Source organism: Struthio camelus, chromosome 26 (genome assembly GCF_040807025.1).
Source record: "Struthio camelus isolate bStrCam1 chromosome 26, bStrCam1.hap1, whole genome shotgun sequence".
In the NCBI taxonomy this organism is placed as follows: Eukaryota; Metazoa; Chordata; class Aves; order Struthioniformes; family Struthionidae; genus Struthio; species Struthio camelus.
This window is the reverse complement of record NC_090967.1, coordinates 4,776,122-4,795,966: the sequence shown is the minus strand read 5'-3', so window position 1 is coordinate 4,795,966 and position 19,845 is coordinate 4,776,122. Positions and strand designations below refer to the sequence as shown.

Here is a 19,845-nt window from a genome sequence, read left to right as displayed (position 1 = left end):
TTTAAATGAAGGTTCAGAAGGATGCTATTTTAAGAGGTTGAATGTCAGCATGACCTCTAAGGGATAGAAAGGCAGGTTACTGGACAGCTACAAGGCAGATTCAAGAAGGAAGTAGCGACTGGTGATGTATAAGATAAAGGATTTTAAAATCACCTCTGGTTATTCAGTAACCACTGTTTTTATGAGAGATCCTGCTAGAGCAAATCCTGAACCCTTGGACCAAAACCACATTACAGCTCAATTCCTAACTTTGGGAAGCGGTGCAACGACACATCTTCTCCTGCATGGTTCACAGAAAGGAAGGAAAAGACAAGGTTCCTGTTTATCAGCCTCTACTTCTCTTGGCTCAGTTTATCAGTCAGCTTTACCAACCAGACCTGGGCGCTTTCTTCCCCTGCAGTGCAAAAGACTTTAAACTTAGAAATGAAGAGACTTCAACCCCCCAAAAATTGTAATTCTGAAGTGCTCAACAGCCTTTAATTCATTATGAACCTAGAGGCAGAGAAAAAAAAAATGCAAAAAATACATCACATCCTTAGTCTATGGAAAAAAAAAATCAATATTTTTATAGCACATAATCAGACACTTACAAATATATTTCACTGGAGGAAGGGGAGGGTAAGAATGTGCATTTCCTATTTCCTTTGCAATAGTCTGATGCACAGAGGCCATCAACATGGTCATTATAGATAATCTGCACAAGTCATTCCTAAACCAAAAAGGAGGATTTAAAAATAAACAAAAAAAGGAAAACCCCAGCAACAAGGAAGGGCATTCTACAGTTCCAGATTCACTTTTAAACATAACTCATCATCTGAATATGGGGTGAGGAAACACACTTTGTTTTTACAATATAAATAGTATTTGTAAAGGTACTACATATGAATACAGTAATGGTGCTATTTCAGTCAGGACTTGAACATGCAGAGGAAATTCCCCATTGCTCACAACCACCCGTCCCATCCCACCCTGCCTCTGCCCCTCCAAAAAAAAAAAAAAAAAAATCCTCTGCTGTTTAAATTCTCTTTCAACTGTTTTAAATATTTCTCTGTGGCCTAGCAACTGATAAAACATCCTTTCTTCTTCTTTTATACAAGCAAGTTTTCTGCTCAATTATGTCTTAAGCGACCGGAGACAAGCTGTGTAGGAGTAACTGCTACAGAGGTACAGCCGCAAACGAGAGAAAGGGCTTCACCTAGGTACTAATTCTTCTCACCAAATGACACATCACCTGAGGCCTTTAAGAACCTTGCCAATTGTTAAAAACTTCTATTAGTCTCTCAGTTTGCTTTTATTTTTGGAGACACCTATTCAAAATGTCAAAACTCAGAAATAAGAAAAACCCTGTTTCAAACTTAGAAACACGCACGCGTGCACACGCACACAGACACGCACGCCCAAAGAAAGTAACCCGTAGCAGAGGCAGGTAAGAAATAAAGGGAACTCCAATTCTCTCAAGGGAGAACAGAAACTAAAACCAAAAATTGCTTTACTCTGTTTCCACTCTTTCACTCGGACAGTTTAATATCCACCGAGCCTCTTAAGATGCTAATCTACCATCTGCTAGCCCACAAATCCTTCCCACTTATTCCCTTAAAGATCCAACGATATCGTTGCTGAAAAACCTCTCCACAGAACAATGACCACCTTGCAAAGGGGCTTAAGAAAAAAAAGGAAAAAAAAAGGGAGGGAGGAAAAAAAAAAAAAGAATACAGTTCTTTGCTGTCCAGTAATTTCAGGGAATTAAGTGGAAAAGACTGCTGTGCTGCATTCGGCATAGCTCTGCTATCTCACAGTGGCTGCTGGCAGGCCAGGACATTTAGGCGAGCGGTATGACGTGCCCTTGTTCCCCCTTCACCCAAACGTCCCCCTTCACAACTCTGCACTAGGGCTGCACTTTTTCTTTCCCTCTGAATTGATAAAAATCCTCCAAAGAAAGTGGAAGACTTTCCAGTGACTTCAGCAGGGTTTTGGGTCAGGCTCTTTTACAAAACACTGTTCCATAACAGCTCTTCAACTGGAGGTGATTTTCAAGCGTTCGAGTGGGAGCTGCCCACTCAATACTTCAGGATTTACTTTTGCCTTTAATAGTCGTTCAGTCCTCAGTGAACTGAGTCCAATCAAATGAAGGGCTTGCATTCCTCTTCCCCAGAAGTATCTCAAAGGCTCAGTCTTTACTCAAGTAAAGGATGTCACAACAAAGATGTTTGGGGAATTTCTTCTTTAATAGGATAAAAGAAAAAAAAAATACAAACACCTCCCAGGCTTCTGTCATGGAATGATTCTCACAACCATAAGGAGCACAACTCAGAAAAAAGGAGACAAAGAAAAGAGAAAGGTTCCTATGGGAGACATGCCTACCAGAGCGTGCGACCGATCCCTTTATGCTCTAGTCTGCAGTGGGGAAGGGGAACGGCTCGTGAAGCAGCTAACACAAGAAGCAGCAACAGAACACTTGCCAAAACGGAGTGGCATATTTTAACTGAAAGCCATGCTGATTTTTAACTAGAAAGCAACTGTGATGGCAAAGATGGGGAAGGAAGAAGACAAGAAGGACCAAAACCTGGCCGTTTCTTCCCTAAGTCCCTTCCTGGTGACATGGCAGAAATGCGCGCATCTATCACATGTCTTTAAACAGAACTACCTGTAAGAAACATCCCAGCTATGAAATATTTCTTTCCCCATCTTCCCCAGATTACAAAGAAGATAGTGTTTCTTTACAAAAAAGACTTCCCAGGACACCTGCTCTTGCTCTCCCCGTCGTAGTATTAGTCACATTTCATTTGGGGGTGGCAGGGAGGATTTTATTTATTTTCTGGTTTAAAGCCATAATCTAGAAAAATGTTTGTGGAAACTTTCATTTTCCTATTTTTTGTTTGCATTTTTTTTAATAATGCTCATTCATAGAAAACTTCACAAAGGTGACTTATATGTACAGAAATCACAATTCCAAAGGCTGCTTCAGTAGTCAATGAAATAGCACCTTTAAAGACAAAAGAGTTTGACATGGTTTAAAAAGTCATTTTGTCAAATTTTAACCCTTTCCAAGCCTTATAAAAAGGAGCCAGTCACAGAGCTCCATCAGTACAAACTCTTCCAAAGTCTCCATGTGAAATGCTGTCTGGAGGGGTTTCAAGCTCCCTATTCTATTGGTCAGCAACAAGTCTGGCAAAGTAGAGGTAGCATGTAGCCAGACAGGATTTTCTCGCAGTTCAAACCAAGAGTAGATGAAAGGAATTCACAGCAGGCTATTGCACAAGGCTGGCCTTCTATTCCACAGTTTCCTGGTTATTTTTCCGCAGGGTTGAAAAGGGTTAATGTCGTATTTAATGAGTCCTGGTTAAAACATGTTGCTCTGAGTTCCAGGCTGGTACTGCGTCTGCAACAGGCTCTCCATAAAGGCCAAGTAATCTGGGTTTTGTCCGTAATCTTCAGGATTCCTTGAATTCCCCACCCGGGGGCGCTTGGCTGCTTTCACTTCATCTCCCGAAAATACGTCTTCCTGAGGGGCCCCAGTGCTGAGGGACTGCAGGAGACATGAAAGTACAATCATTAGAGGCACAGCAGGAAAACAGAGATACGTGCGCAAACTGTTGAGCACACCTGCTTAACAAGACAGCAGGGATAACAAGGCAGCGAACAATTTGGTACAGAGTATCTCTGCAGCAAAAAAAGTCAACTCCAAAACACGTAAAGCACAAGGCTGAAAGAAAAACCTCTGAGCTTCTGAAACCAGACTGGAAAGAGGAACCCACAAGCCAGCTGCCTTCTGTATCAGAATATCTTTCACTTCAGTTCCTGCCTTGCCAAGTCACTGTTTATTCCTATCCTCCTCTGTCTCTTCAGGTTATTCATTCCTAGCAGGAGGCACACGGGAAATAGGGGCTTCCCTGATGTCATTAAAAAAAGCCCAAAGAAAGCGGCTGGGGTCAAGATCACTATACGAATGATTGCTTCTGTTCACGTTGCTCTTACACTGTCAAGAGAGATGCATTTCTTGGTAGAAATTATCTCCTATTGCTTTGTTCTTTTGTTCAGCTGTTCTGCATTAAAGCACTGTGAGCGTCACTTCCATGGAGCACAGTCTAACGCTTCTGGCAGCGGAAGGTACATAAGAAGAATCTTAGCTTTCAACCAGACTTGAAACTTTTTATTCATTTTCCATTATGCATTCCTTTTTCTCTGGAAGAGTTATAAAGCCTGACGGTCTCCACTGCAGTGAGTATATTTCTTTCCAATTTCTGTACTTCAGGGCTCCAACACATTGCCTTCGTTATTAGACAAGTTTAAATAAACTGGAACTATTGTGTACATCATCTATCTACTGGAACTATCGTGTACCTAGGAATCAGAACAGGATGCTTCTCTGCATTATTAACCCATAAAATTTATGCCATAAGGCATAACTGAGGCTTATTGAGACAAAGAAAGAAAAAAAAAAAAAAGGACGATAAGAGAGAAATCATCCAGAGCTACGTTATAAAGATTGTAAGCATTTTACAAACGCTTTTTGGGGTAAAAGCTTTAAAGATCTCATGCATAAGCCAACAAAAGTTTCCTCCAAACTAACATCAGTTGTTCCACATAACTGCCTGCTGCTGGGCCATTTTTGGGGGTGTGCATCTCACGCTTCTGCTAGTGGCCACCGAAAGGCAGGGCTCAGTGGATCACTGGTTTGATTTAGCAAGGAAATTCATACGCTGTTAATGAAAGGTTGAGTCCTGGACCTTCTCTCTTAGAAGAGACAAAACCCCACAACCTTACGACAGATTAATTTTGTGGATCATCCCTGTCATGCAGTAGCTGACGCTACAGATATTTAGAATGAAGAGGAGAACTGTATTCTCCACTGGCGTGGAATCCAAATTCATCATTTGTTTAAATGAGATGGCTTTAAAAGGTCAAAGCACCAGGTCTGAAAACACCCAGCAAATCCAGAACTACAAAAAGCTATGAAATAAGTCCTTCACATTTTATAGACTGATAACTCAGTTTTATGCAGTTAATGACAGGTTGATCTTTTAGATGAGAGCTTTATAGATAAAAGCTATGCTGTACATCTCTTTTTTGATAAGGAACAGAGGTCTGGTCCCATGCCACTACTCAGTTCTCTAGAAACCACTCAGCTGTAGGCCAATTCACCTGACTGATGAAAGACAGTATTCAGACAGAATGGCAGTCTATATGACTAAATTTGTGTATTATAGGGTGTAAAGTAATATGAACTTATTCTTTTAACCAGAGAACACAAAAATCAGGTCTGAATTTGAGAAAGGGAGAATCATTTAAATACTTCTCAAGTATTTACATCAAGGATTTCTTTAATTCTACATGTTTCGTGAACAGCTTGGGATTTTACAACCACAGAAAGCAGACTAATATCTAAACAATATGTTGAGAAAACGTGAATAAATACTGCAAGTCACAGCCATTTTCTTGTTTCTGTTATCGATACTCACCAGGCGAGACTTCACTCGCTTAGGAAGCTCTTCCTCCAAGGTATAAATATCACCACGCTTTACCATCAGTTGGGAACCATCTTCAAACTCCACCTGCAGGTATATAAGATGATGATATAAGAAGACGACCTCTACATATACAGTACTTGAATAGTCATCTATTCCTGGCTTATGCCAAGCATTGCCTCCGGCTGAGCCAGGCGGTGCAGCTGTAGCTGCTGAGGACAGCATGGCAAGCGCCCAGCAGGCAGGAATACCTGGGAAGCATCAGAGCCCAGCTCCTGTGGAAGGTTCACCATCCTCAGCACTGCATGGCTCTAGGATTGCTATCGTATGAGCCCTCTGCAAATCCCCACGCTGTGCTGAGGGCACTGAACCCCAAAAGGGTTCAGGGGGCGCTGAAGGCTCAGGCACTCCTGTCCAATCAGCTCCACGTGGTTGCAGCCAGTGCTCCTGGGGATCCTAAAATGGCTATGCTACATCTGGACCAGCATCTCATCTCCCCCTCTGTGCCAGGGCACTAGAGATTTCTACTGATTTTTGTTTCAAACCCTGAAAAAAGGAAGCTTTTCACTTAAAAAGGCAGTCCTATATTTGGGCCAATGTGTAATATGCATTTCTTTCATCTTAAACAAAGCATTTTTACACGCCATAAAGAAGCAACACCAGTTATTAAAATATATTTGTATTTTAACAAGCAGTAATAATCAGCCAGGTACAAAAAATGCTGGTAACTCCTCACGTCAAACCTTTTCCGCTAAGCACTGATTATATCATGAATTATGCATCAGATGTTACAGGAATGTTTATTCATGAAAGTGTGCATATAAAAATGTTAAAACTATTAAAAGTTTTTAAGAGAACCTCATTTCCTTTGCTCAAGACTTACTATGCTTTCCTGGATAATTCAGAAAAGCATGCAACACAGTTTAATATGGGATATCAGGTCTAGGCCGGACAAATTCAGCAGAAAGCCTCGGTTTTCTGAACCCTCCTTCTCCTGTGCTGCCGAGGTCTTTCAACCTCCTCAGTTATGCAAGGACAGCAACGCTTACTGAGGTCTCTTAACTGAGCAACATACATCAGCTCTAACAACTGCACAGCTGGGAGAACAGGCTTTGAAAGACGAGCTCTTCTGAGCCTCACTGGGGTGGTTTAAGATGTTAACGCTCCCGTTTATCCTCTGGTTTTACAAATCATTGCTACCATAACAGAGTCAGAAGGGAGCGTGAACCCCTTCTGCCATTCCCCCTATGTGCACTCTGCTTCTAGCAGAGGGGTGGATTTGGCAACTGAGGGAAGCAATGTCTTCAACTAATACAAAAAGACTTGTTGGATCTTGTTTATTGAAGTTCCAAATTTTTGATAGTTAGGTTAAGTCCCTGCTACAACACGTTACAGCAAGTTAAGATAGTCATTCGGGCTCAATTAAAAAAAAAAAAATGCACACATCTAATCTTAGCACACAAAATAGAGTCTTAGAGACTTGAACTGGGAAGCTACTGCAAAATGAGACAGGGCAAATTTAAAACACAAAAGCCAATCCATGCTAGCTTCCTATGAACACAATTTACACCAAAACTGCCTCTGGGTTGTTAAATATAATCCTATTTCCAAAACAGACAAAGAGATGCATCGTAATAATAGAAAAAAGTGTCGACAAAGGAAACCAATGTGGAAAGCTATTCAGGCCATTTTCCTCATGGAAAAGAGATTTACTTATAGGCAACTGCTTGATTTGAAAAACACAAACTTGTTCTCTTCATGCATATTTTTCTGTCATCTGGCACTATCAGTTGAATTGCCTATTTCAAATTATTTTGCTTTTGAGAAATCAATGACAATTTCCTATACTGTGATTAAACTGGAAAGCATACATAAAAATAGATCTTTATGGAACTATATATTGTACTTATTTACACCCAGGGTCACCTCAAATCCCATCTTCTCTGAAGCAGTTAACATCCATTATACACGCCATAAAGACTGTTAACTGATAACGTGGATTATTGTGCTCTTTTGCACACAGATACAAGATTTTCTAAATAGAAAAAATGGAAACTAGATCCCCCTGTTTCAAACAAATGCAAGATTTGGAATTTCCTCTGCCTTTTACAATTGTCCAGAGACATCAACCTCTTTAATATAATAATTCCTTGCAAATTCCAGCATGGGTTTTTCAAAAGGCTATGCACAAAGTACACTTTCCAAATCCCCATAATTTTCAACTTCTTGTAACTGTCTAATAGCGATTAAATCAACGAACGCAGTGCATCTTATAAAACCTTCTGTGCTGAAATGCTGACACTGTGTGCCAGATTAAATCTTCCTTTACTGATTATTTTGACCTTCTGCAACCAAAATCCTTTCCGTGGAACGGAATCCAAGACAAAAAAAAAACAGGCTGCTACTTTTTCTCCTTAAAACGGAGATGGTGAGAGCATTATGAGACTTGACGTTGAAGGCTTCCAATTCCTCACACAGCAGCAGCAGCAGCAGGACATTATTCCCACGTGCTGCTGCTCCTCTGCCAAGTACCTTCCTACGACCAGGAGATTATTTCCCCCTGAGGTAGTCTCCTGACCCAGCCTTTCCCTTACTTTCTCGCAAATTGTCAAGGAAAGTTTTAATTATGTAGATACTGACTCACTGGGATCTGTAGGTCGTGAGCTCGTTTAGCACAAGCCATAGAATAGCCATCAGAGAGTAGTCTGATTAGGTCACTTTTGACCTGGGTCAGATCGGAGCTGTTTTTCAGTATTCCACGAAGAAAGCTGAGCCATCAGCCATAAAACTCTTTTCCCACATTGGAGGCGAATGGCCTCAACACGTTCTCTGTTAGAGGAAAGCTCCTGCTTAGAAGCTTCCTGATGCTAGCAAATACTCGGTAGGGGAACACTTGCTACAGGACAAGGGAAAGGTTAGATTTTTAATTGAGATAGCTTCCGGAGACCAAGGTGTCTTTAAATAAGTGTTGTTTCTTTGTCTTAATAAAGGTGTTTACTTTCAAGAGGAAAGGCACCTCATGCCAAATAATCCTGTATCTGGCTGTAAGAAATCCTCTCGGTTTACTAACCCTTATTTCCTCTCTCCAGCTGGAAATTGCACAACCACAAACAAAATACTGGGCATGTTTTCCACCGTAAGGTAAACAGTAAATCTATTTTTTATTTTAAAATCAGATACAGTGTAGACATATCGTATATCTATCCATACATCCACATTCTGCCACAGAAAACCTTTAGCCCTGACCTTATTTTAACACTGTATTTCTCTTCAGACTAGCAGCAGTATTGATTTCAGAAGGCAAATGATCTCTTCATGAACAGAGCAAGCCTTCAGCATTAGTGAGCTAGAGAACTCATGTAACAATCAGATACGTTGACATGAGGTATACGGGAAATCTCCTGTACCTACCTGATAAATCTGACTGATCTGGGCTGCAATAAACTTGGCTTTATAGATGATTCCATCTGTCCACTGCAGTTGAACCAACTCACCCTCTAGAGGGGGTCCCATTTGGATGCAATCTCTGCTCTGAAGAGACACAGTGAAGGAGGTCAGACAACCAACACAAATAAAGCTCAAGAACTAGTTCAAGAGGTTTGTTACAATCGCTACTCAAGGAGGTAGCTACATAACACTATAATTGACTATAAGAAAGTTTCTACACATGCAATTACTTGTGGTCATCTCAAACAAAAACATTAACCACAGAAAGAACAGAAATAAACGCTTGCACCTGCTTCTGGTGATGGCATTCAGTTCTAGGAAATTTATTACAAATCTCAAACCACTGAATCTCCTATAGCAACAGAAACAAGTAGGGTAACCTGCTCTGTTTCACAAGGTGAATCAACAGCGCAGCTAGGGAGAGAGGATACATGAATCTTGACCTTTTCTATATGTTCTCTCTGTTAAGCGCATCTCCAGTCTTGAACCAGAAATGCTCCCAGACAATCTGCTTTCCCCATGAATCAGACTTGTCTTGGGAAAATAAGAGATTGTTCAACCAAAAAAAAAAACCCAAAACAAATAGGATGCAACTTAAAACAAACATTGCTTTCTATTAAGTCATCTGCACATAGCAACAGCACATCTTCGTAAAGAACAAAAGTCCAAAATAAGATCAAGTCATAAACAAGGAGGACAGTAATGAAGAATAGTATGTGTTTTGCTATGCAAGCAGCAACTTTTTTTTTTTTTTTAAGTGTTTTTTAAGTTTTACTTTGTTGTTCTGCCCCAAAGCACACAGAAAGAACGTGCATTTTATGCTTTATACTCATCTATAACTGCAATAGCCTCCACAGAGAGCTGCTTACAGTAATGCTTTCTGGGTAAACGTTGTCACTGTAGGAACCATCATCAAAGTTTACTTCATAGAAAGTCTGTGTTGTCATGCCAATCACTTTACATCTGTAGTAGAGCCCATTCCGGTTCTTTGTGATCACAGTCTGTCCAAGGGTTACCTCCCTCCGAAACGGAATCTGTGGTGGAGAGAAAAGGGAATAATCAGCAACCACAAAAACCATGTCAGAAATACAGGCACAGAGAAACTGTGCCACAAAAAGAGTCTTACACTGTGGTTAGCTGCTTTATGTTTGAAGCAAGTGATGGACACGACATAGGGCCAGTCATCTGGTTCCATGGGTACTCCAGCAGCATGCGCGCAGGTCACGTGGAAGGAGGTGGAGCAGTGCTCGTATGAGCACTGGATGCAGGCACCAGATACCTTCTTCATCCGCTTCCGACAGTACACACATTTCTGAAAGAAAACCGCAGTGGGTCAACAGCAGGCAAAGACACAGTCAGCAACAGCTTTAACGCAACATATTGACACCTTGTTACCTGACAGAGTAGACAAATCTACATCCCTAGTTTTTAGAGCCCAGAAGCCACAGCCAGAAGAGGTGATGTTGCACGCTATGAGGTTAAGTCAGCTGTTTCTGCAATCGTTTGTTCACTTATATACGCTTGCCTAGAATCACTCATAAGCCAAGAAACTACGGCAACTTTTATTGGTATCCATGTTGCATTAGCTATATTAGATAACTCAGTCTCTGTTTGGCAAACAGAAAAGATCGTATTAAACCAAAAATTGTACCTTTGTACCAAGCATCAAAATCGGGGAAAAGAGGTATGAAATCTTTCAGTATTTTTTGGAATGCTTTTCTGCAGAGCAGATTTATTTATTACCCTAACCCACTTAGACAGTAATTAGTGGGCACAAGAAAGCAACTAAAATGCATGAGAGACTTTAAAACAGATCAAAAACAGTTTTCCAAAGCCCTCAAATAAGTAGTTTTGAAAACCATAAGCCTTAAGGCCCTACAGACTTGGAAGTGAGCATTAGGCGTCAGCAGGAAACAAGATATATTTCCTCCTTCCATAAGAGCACCAAATTATTGTTTGCAGCCCCTCAGGAATACAGAGCATCAGAGTTTAAGAATCCCAATCTGAAAAGGGACTTAAGTTGGGCACTTCACTTACATAATACTCCAGGGAACTATTTGGAAACGTCATTTTTAACTTTTAACATCTTTAAGTCTAGTGAAGCTGTCACTGAGGGACGGCAGGACCTTACCTTACCCGAGGCTTAGACACGGCAAATCAGGGAAAAATGAGTATCACACACGGAGACAAAGAACACGCATATTACTTGTTAGAATGAATGGTGCTGTTTAAAACAGCCCATATAAATAAAATCCTGGGAGATATTATATGCCCATGAATCTGACTATCCAGCTATGGAATTTAATTATTACAGAGAAAATCTCCATAAGTAAGCAGGGGAACAGGGGAAAGCAGTAATTTTTAGTGCCCATTTCTAGGTTACTGTCTCCAAAACACACTACATTGGTTTGCTCCAGCCCTCCCCCCCCAAGCTTGACTGCCTTCCCTATCCATCCGCTCATCTAAATATAAATGTCCTATAAATATACTATGATACTATGAGCGACAGACTATTTTTCTCCCTCTGCAGCGTCTGATATCAGAGTCTTTCTTCCCCTCTTCCAGGCTCCACTGCCTTTCTTGTTTACCTCATTCCCATTAAAGCAGCGCTCAAAGTACGCAACGTTACAAAACTCGTGACCTAAATTGCAAGATCAGTACGAATTACTACATCCCCTGGGATTAGCGATGTAACGTAAGCTGCCCAAGATCACACACTAAGCCTAGACAACTCCCAGAAGTCCAAATTCATTCTGCTTCTACATTTGAGCTAACTTAAAAGTGCATCCGCAAAAGTATTAAGAGCAGTAACATACTATAAACTATCCAGTAAACGTAAAATAAGCATTGCCAAATTTCAATATTACGTTTTATTTGTGTTATCGTAGCACACAGGGACCTAGCTAAGAGCCAGGGCCCTCTGTGCTAGGTACACATGCTGCCCAGACAAATACAAGACCATTCCTTCCCAAAGACTATTTTTGCTTTTCCTCCAGAGCAAAACATGCAAAAGAAAGGGAGATGCTCTCCTCCTACCCGCTCCTTGACTGGGGTCTATCCCACAGGTATATGAAATAAGTCACATTCGTTTCTTGTGAATTAACTGAAGTCGATGCTTACGCCAAAGATTAATTTGGCCTTTTTACTTAAACTAACAAAAGCCAGGAAATTCAAAAGTCAGGGCCCTAGTGTTGCCAAAATGTAGTTTTTAGTGTTTAATAAGCTATGCCTTTATCGCTCTGTAAACCACGTTCAAAAGCTAGATAAGCACCACAGCAAAGTGCACAGCAGGAACACAGCACTGAAAGCAAGTCAATAGCAATGAGATCTCATTATTAAACTGTCAATACCTAATTCTCTCGCCAGCAGGGACAAGTGCTGATATACAGCATGCTCAATACTGCCTCTCAAGGGAGCATTAACCCTCGAGTCTCAGGAATCTCCTTTTATTGATGCAAACGGTATTCTTCCGAGCCTGAAGGATTAACATGCATCTAATGGCACCCTAGTGGCAGAGAAATTCCTCATGACAGGCAAAAGAGCTACGCACAAGGAATATTCGGCACAAACATGAACAAAGGACAAAGTAAAACGTGAGCTACAGAGAGACTGAAGCGTAGGAGATGGTGGAAAGGGTGGAGAAGTCAAAGACCTAGAAGCGTGGGAGATGGGACAGAAGTACCAGTGCTAAGTGTTACAGCAAAGCAGCACACACGCAGGCTTAAAAGAAATTTTCTGAAGGAGGGGAGGTAGCAGAAAGAGAGAAGGTCTGAAGCACAGGAGGAAAATCTTCACTATAAATGCACACCAGAGAATCAGATGACAGCCGAGAGTAAGAAACGGGCTGTCTCCTGCATGATGAACACTACAATTCATTTACTCCACTAAGGAATGACAGCTAATTATTCCAAATTTCCACGTCATAAATAATTTACACACAGAAGCCCATAATGCACCATTAATCAGGAAGCACGCAAGCTGCATTCTTAAAAATGATGCAGTGCACACAAATGAACTGAAAAGCCTGTGCTCTACAGCAGAAGCCTGAGGCATGCTTGCAGACCAGGGAATACTCTTCAGACAGGTCACCGCAACTCTTTGACCATGCCAGGCCTCTTGTTGTAACTTAAAACAATGCAAATACTAAAAAAAAAAAAAAAAAAAAAAAACCACGAAGAAAACTTGAGGTGCAAATGGAACGTAGTACTGAAGAAATCAACAAAACTATCAACTTTTAATTCAGGAATGAAAAAGAAAGCTGTGTAGAGGTTTTAGACGGAATAGCCAATGCTTCAGAACAAAACACAGCAAGCGTCACATAAATTAATATAGAATCTGGTTCTATGGAATTGCAAGGTAGCCACAGAAGAGTTAAAAAAAAATTAAGTCACAATGTTTCCTTGTGAGGCTCCATTAAGCAATACAAGTGAGTCTTGTGTAAAAGGATTTTTAGTTCATCGTTACAAGCGCTGGTAATGAAGAGGATGCATGCTGGAAATGTCAGACGATCCATAAAGAACCAGCGCTGCAGGATTTATCGCTCTCACATCACACTGCTCCATCACTCTACCTGAATAATGAATGCTTTTTACATTCACATTTGTGTACAAAACCCATTTGCACAACAGAGAAATAACTCTAGAAGCAGACAGAGATTCTTCCTAATCTCTCATCCAGGCTGTGGCTGGCCTGCCTGCACTAAATAGCTGCACTGTTAACAAATACATCAACGCTAGCCAATGCATCACTGCTAACATCACCTTCCCCCATACCCCACTCCCAAGTGACAGCCCAACTGACTTCGGTACGAAAAAAGCCACAAAAGCACAATTTATTTTGCAATAACACACTACAGCGATGGGGCATTAACTAACATGAAGATTAATTGGTCTGAGCTAATGAATCATCCATTACAATCCCTCCAATGAGGCTGTTTGCAACTAAATAACAAGCTGTAACTGGACTTTCAAGATCTTTATGGAGTCTCACCTTACAGTCATGGTCACAAAGAACGTTTATTTGTTTCTAAAAGATTTCTTGGACAAAGAAACATTTCAAGGAAAGCTAAATCAAATTACAGGTTAGCACCTATCAGCAGCTCTCTAGTTACTGTTTCCCTTCATGCTGCTGCCTTGCAGTAGTTTCAGTGAATGAAGCTTTTAGGTAGCTTAGCCCTGACTGAGCGGTGGGTAAGCACTGTAGGCTCTACACAGGGTAAGGGCACGCTCCTAGAGAGCAAGGTAGATTTGTTTGTGCGTCAAAGCTCTGAGATAACGCTTCAGAAGACATGCAAATGATACTGCTTCCTGCTGTGCTCATGGGAAATAACAGCAAGAACATCACCTCCAATCTCTGCTGCTTTATGATTTCATACACCGTGTAGTATTTTTCTGTCTAGTTAAAGCTCTTTTCCTTGCTTTCAGTCACCAACATTTGCTACATAAAGACAAGAGACACCTACCAGTTTCCATCTTTGCTCTGGAATAGCACTGATATCCACAGGATGACGCTCTATTACATTGAGAAAACGGGCCTCAGGGACAGCAATAGCACAGATTATATGGATCCACCTGGGGGGGGGGGGGAGAAATCAGAGAGAAACCAGAGTCTACCACTATTTGAATTATCTCTTTAAACCTACAGTATATTTTTGAAACACTCAAGAGGGCAGTTAACATTTCTCCGACTCCCTCATCTACAGTATCAAAGCATATTTATGGTGCTTGGCAGCCTTGGCAACATTACAAACTGACTGTTAATCATGATTGCACAAGATAAAGGTCTCTGGAACAACTGGGATCAACTTCCTTTCTTATGCATCTGATCTTGCATGATGCTAAACATTCTCTGAAAAGATTTTTCTCTGAGAATCAACCAAATTTAACAGTGCCGAGAGCCACACTGTTTCTGCTGCTGAAAAGACTGTTCCAGACTATAAGACAGCAGAGCTATAGGAGCTCACTCTGCCAATTTAGTGAGTGGCAGTTATGTCCATAATGCCAAATTTGAATGTTACGTCGAGCATCAAAACCAAACTCAACACTAGAATATTAGATGCAATATGGAAGCACAGAATATTTAAAAACATCACTTACCGCCCATCAGTGGTCATCTGAAGAGCTCCTCCCCTGAGATTACACAGGCAACATTCCTGTAGCAACAGAACTACTTCAGAGCTGGACTGAAGAGGTAATCAAGGGGCTCCCAGACTGCCTACCGTTCCCAAAACTGACTACACCACATCTGGGACACACAGGCAAACCGTTCATTCCCACCACCCATCTCTGCTGAAGTATCTAATTCCCACATTAGGTTTTCTTGCGTCTCCGGAAGAGCAGATGCTTACCGCTGCCCACGCACCGGCTGAGCATCGCGAACAAGACCAACTTTCATTCACCAAATCGGGACGTATTCCGTAACAGCCTGAAAGAAATCAAGTTATTCCCTTCAGAGTTTTGCTAACACGTCTGTAATATTGACTTGTTGACTGCTCAATTCAGAAGCATCTTTGAAACCAAATGTAGCATTTGAATAACTATATTCAGCAGACTAAGCTTAGGCAAAGGTCAAAGTTACCCTCAGTGGGGGGGATTTGGGACTGACAGGTCTTAAAAAGGACTAGCGTAGCAGTACTTTCATCCTTCAGACAAAACCTGGAATCCACTCACATGTCATTAACAGGTAACACCGCTGAATTTTAGCATGACGGAAGCACTCACGTTTGCTAAGTGGTATTATGAAGAAGGACAAAGCCAGTAATATCGCAATGAAATTAAAAACATGTATTTCCCATATTTTCCTTTAACAGTATCAAAACCAATATTAGCTTCAGGAAAAAGAAAGTGCTAGAAACATTTGACTTTGTAGAGCATCAATTTCTGTAACATGCAAGTACCCAATTCTCCTACAAGTTTATTCTCTGCAGCACCAAAATAGGAACGTGGTATTATTCCCATTACAAAGGCAGGAGAATAAGACAAAAAAGCCCTTAGAATTCTGTAAAAGGCACTGAGGTTTGCTGCTGAAGACAATAGGAAGAAGGCATATAAACACTTTTGAAAAATTGGATCTATGCCATGTCCCCAAGCTTGCAACAAAGTCAATACAGCCACAGAAAATTAAACATGGGTATCACAAATCGCTGGCAGCATCCTAGCTAACATAAAGTTCATTCCATGGCCTTAACCTGTCCTAACAGAATTGAATGGAAAATTTCAGCTGGAGAGGAAATTATTTAACATTCACCTTATTAAACTAAACTGAAAAGAAGATATTCAGGAAACACGGAATTTGCCATGATAGCCTGACTTACAAATATCAGCCACTTAACCAGATAAACATCATGTCAAAAAAAAGTCAATAATATAGATCCATAGCTGTCTCCCATACTTGAAGTCTCTTTTTATCATCCAGCAAATCAAGAAAGCAGATTCAACCCCAAGCCGAGAAAAAGGATAGAGGCATTGCATCTAAAAATCCAGTCTGGAAATTGGGCTGAAACAGAAACGGACAGCCTTAATTAAAATACTGCTGGAGCTCAAAGCTGCGTGGAACCGGCTGAAATTCCAGTACTGATTTCTTGCTTCAAGTCCCAGGTAGGTGGACATGGGATATGAGGGGGGAAACAGTCAGGCTTACTGAACTCCAGATTCCCCTCTGCCAAAGATGCTAAAGAAACATGCAAAGTATGCTCTTTTCTTCAGTTTTGTCAGTACTTCAAAAGCCTAGAAACCTTCGCAGAAGATTCCTTCTCTGTATGTCCTTGCTGTTGTCACAGTCTATCACAGCTGGGTGAGGGCACTTCTAAATGAAATTTTAACATGTAGGTTGCCAAATGGTTTTACAGCATGCTGCCAGGTTAGCCAAAATACACCCGAACATTGCAATCCTATAACAAAGCCAAATAGATCCCCTGCAGCGAAGTCAAATGCATATCACTGCCTGCAAGTGCAGCGACAAGAAAACAACCAGCGACTCAAGACCACATCAGGCTAGAAGGCCAAAGTTAACTCCTACCTCCAAGGGCCCAGCACAGCTAAAACAAAAAAGAGTGCCCTACACCCTGTCCGAAACTGCAGATTAACATTACTTTGCCCACATGACTCTCTTCCCAAATCAGAGTTCGGTCACTGAAATCACTTCAATAAACCAGTCTATGGAATACATATGGATGTACGAGATGGAGCATCTCTGGTCTGATTGCAACAAAGACCACAACTTGTGATATAAGAAAGTCTTTATCCTCACACTCACTCTGCATCATACACTCTTGTTAGCCTGAAGTGACCATATTTCACAGATACAGGACAGAAACAAAACTTGCATGCTAGTTCTCCACAAGAGACAGCCGTGCTGAGCTGCATGGTGACCTCTGGTCTATAGAATTGGAACAACAGAAGTAATTCCAGTTGATGCAAGTCAAATAAAACTTCCCATCTGTCAAGATCAAACAGCTGAACAGTAATTTGCCACATCTCCTAGTACAAGTGCAAATGCTAACTAGACGTCATAGAATCTACAACGAAGGTACAGTCTATCAGGATTAATCAGATCTTATTTTAGACATAACTAGCAGAGAAACAAACAGACATATGTTCCTTTTTTGTAATCAAGTGCCATTCCTACAAGCAGCAACACAGACACTAATAAAGTATATCTCAGATACTACTCCATAATCTCTGATGCACACAAGAACAATACAACCTTACCCAATGGGCCAATATTTGAACATATGAAAAGAGTGCAATCAGCTTTGTGATTTCTGCTTTATTACAAAAATAAAAGGCAACATATATCCCACAGGAACAGGCTCCTTGTACTGACAGAGCATCAAAATAAAAGGATGGTAAGCCGAGGCACCCATCACAAATCAGATTTGCTCAAAGATGCCTGGTTTGGATGTTCTTCAGTTTTAAAACAGCAGTAATGCAAACCATAAGACCAAAACTAGTTAGGAGGAACTGCACACAGGAACAGCTAGGCTGCTCATGCTCTACTACAGTAACATGGACGTGGAAGCCCTAATGCAAAAAATTTTCCCCCTTTCTCTCTGTTCCCACTTTAGCTTACTTGGCACCGTTTAGTCTAAAAAGACTTTGAGGCACTTAGAGTGACAATAAAACACATTCTTCTAACTTTTTTTTTCTAACTTTCCCTGATACTTTGACTAAAATTATTTACTGAAATTGAGATGTCTGCAAAATAGTTTGCTCAACTTTTTTTTTTTTTTGTAAACTAGCTATACACCTAAAACTTCTGCTCAGCTCCAATCTAGATTCAAGTTATCTTAACTCACAAGGGATCTAGAACATCTCCTTTCTGTTATCCAAGGAAGTTTATCTGGATGACACAAGTTTTGAGACAGAAAAAAGTTCCTTTTCCTCGCAGTACTCCTGAAACTGAACTACCAATCCGTTTTTGCTGAACCCGTTGAGAAGACCAGCGTGTAATAGATGTGTCAGAAAGAGAAAAGTGGCCAATAATTAATGGACTCTTCTCTAATAGATACTGTCTCAGCAGGAGCCCGACCTACTGCTGAAAACATTTTAAGGGCTGATCTCCTGCAGTTTCAGCAGCTACTGACTTTTGTACATGGGTTTGTTAACAGGGGATATTCCAAAGCAAGTTTGGAAGCGGAGGCTGACTTACTACATTAACTGTATCTCTTTTTCCTTCCTTTGCTATTTCCCTTGAGCTGGTTTTAATCAGTACCACGACCGATCTTCACACCCATGTAAGATGAAGATTTCTATTTAGCGCTCCCACATCTAGAGATGCCTGGCTATATTAACCTAGTTTCCTCGTGCTCCAAGCCCACCAACAGAGCTTACAGAGCAAACATGTACATTTTCTATGAAACAGAGAAGAATCTCTGTCAGCCAGCACTACAAATAGTAGAAAGAATATTCGTATTTGTTACACGTACTGCCGAGACAGAACATACACACATACTAGCACCGGAAAAGGAAAAACTGGGAGTGACAGGAATAGCAAGAACGTCCCAAAGGAATTTGAATATAGGCAAAGAAACTTGTGATTTATATTTGAATAGCCAAATGCTTTGGTGAAGAAAGAAACACTCACTAGCATGAACCTGCAGGCAGCATTTGGCACAGGAGATCAGGAGGCTGGTTCCATCTTCCCCAATATATGAATTTGAAGGAAGGGGCTCTGTGTTTTCACCGCTTGAGGTAAAGCACATCTCTGGGATCAGAGGCTTGGTCTTTTGTCCGCACTTGGAAAGGTGGAGGAAGGAGGTGGTCTCCCCTCCAGAGACCTGGACAGCCTCTTTATCCATCTGTAAGGACTTAAAGAAAAAATATCATCATATGGAATCTTTCTTTTCCTTAATCACAAATAATTTTAGCCTCAAAGACAGAGGACTTCCCTTGCAAAAAAACAAAAAACAAAAAAACTCTTCCTTTCGTTCACCACCTGACACCACACATAATAAACTTAAACTCCCATCCTTTCGCACATACCCTCCCTCCCTGCCTTTTGCTCCTCTCTCTTCTTTAGGCATGTACTGGGATTTGTAATTTAATTTGAAAGCGCAAAGTAGTGTCAGAATAATGAAAAGCATTCCCCGTTTTTCTTCTGTAAAAGTGTAAACTTTTAGGGATCAAATCCCTAAACTGCAGCTGAAAACATCAAGATGATGGGGGGGGGGGGGGCGGGGGAGTATTAATAATAGCAAGATCTCCCCTCCCCCTCTCCCATCCTTTTGGCACCCTTCCCTGTTCTTGCCGCAAGAATTTCTCCAGAAGGACATTTCAAGGTTTCTGGTAGCAAACCAGAATTAAAAACAATGGATTAAAACAGCCTAGCTGTACCCAGTTTTCCTTACAATCATTATACAACAACATCTAGCAATCCTGGACTGACTTTTTATTTTTGTATAATAAATCAAGAGGTTTTGTTGGAAGGTGAGGTG

The 19,845-nt window shown here is 41.0% G+C and overlaps 1 protein-coding gene across 2 annotated transcripts in view; it reads right to left on the bottom strand.

Moving 5' to 3' along the window:
- Positions 1–449: 449 nt before the first annotated feature.
- KDM4B (lysine demethylase 4B) overlaps positions 450–19,845 on the bottom strand; it is a 97,113-nt gene continuing 77,717 nt past the window's right edge. For both annotated transcript variants that reach the window (XM_068919739.1, XM_068919740.1), the window contains 9 exons: positions 18,996–19,218; positions 15,259–15,335; positions 15,008–15,063; positions 14,374–14,482; positions 10,039–10,224; positions 9,782–9,946; positions 8,877–8,996; positions 5,460–5,552; positions 450–3,526 (listed from right to left, as the gene is read on the bottom strand). In XM_068919739.1, coding sequence (XP_068775840.1) covers positions 3,341–3,526; positions 5,460–5,552; positions 8,877–8,996; positions 9,782–9,946; positions 10,039–10,224; positions 14,374–14,482; positions 15,008–15,063; positions 15,259–15,335; positions 18,996–19,218 — 1,215 coding nt within the window. In that variant the 3' untranslated portion in view covers positions 450–3,340. The remainder of the gene's footprint in view (positions 3,527–5,459; positions 5,553–8,876; positions 8,997–9,781; positions 9,947–10,038; positions 10,225–14,373; positions 14,483–15,007; positions 15,064–15,258; positions 15,336–18,995; positions 19,219–19,845) is intronic.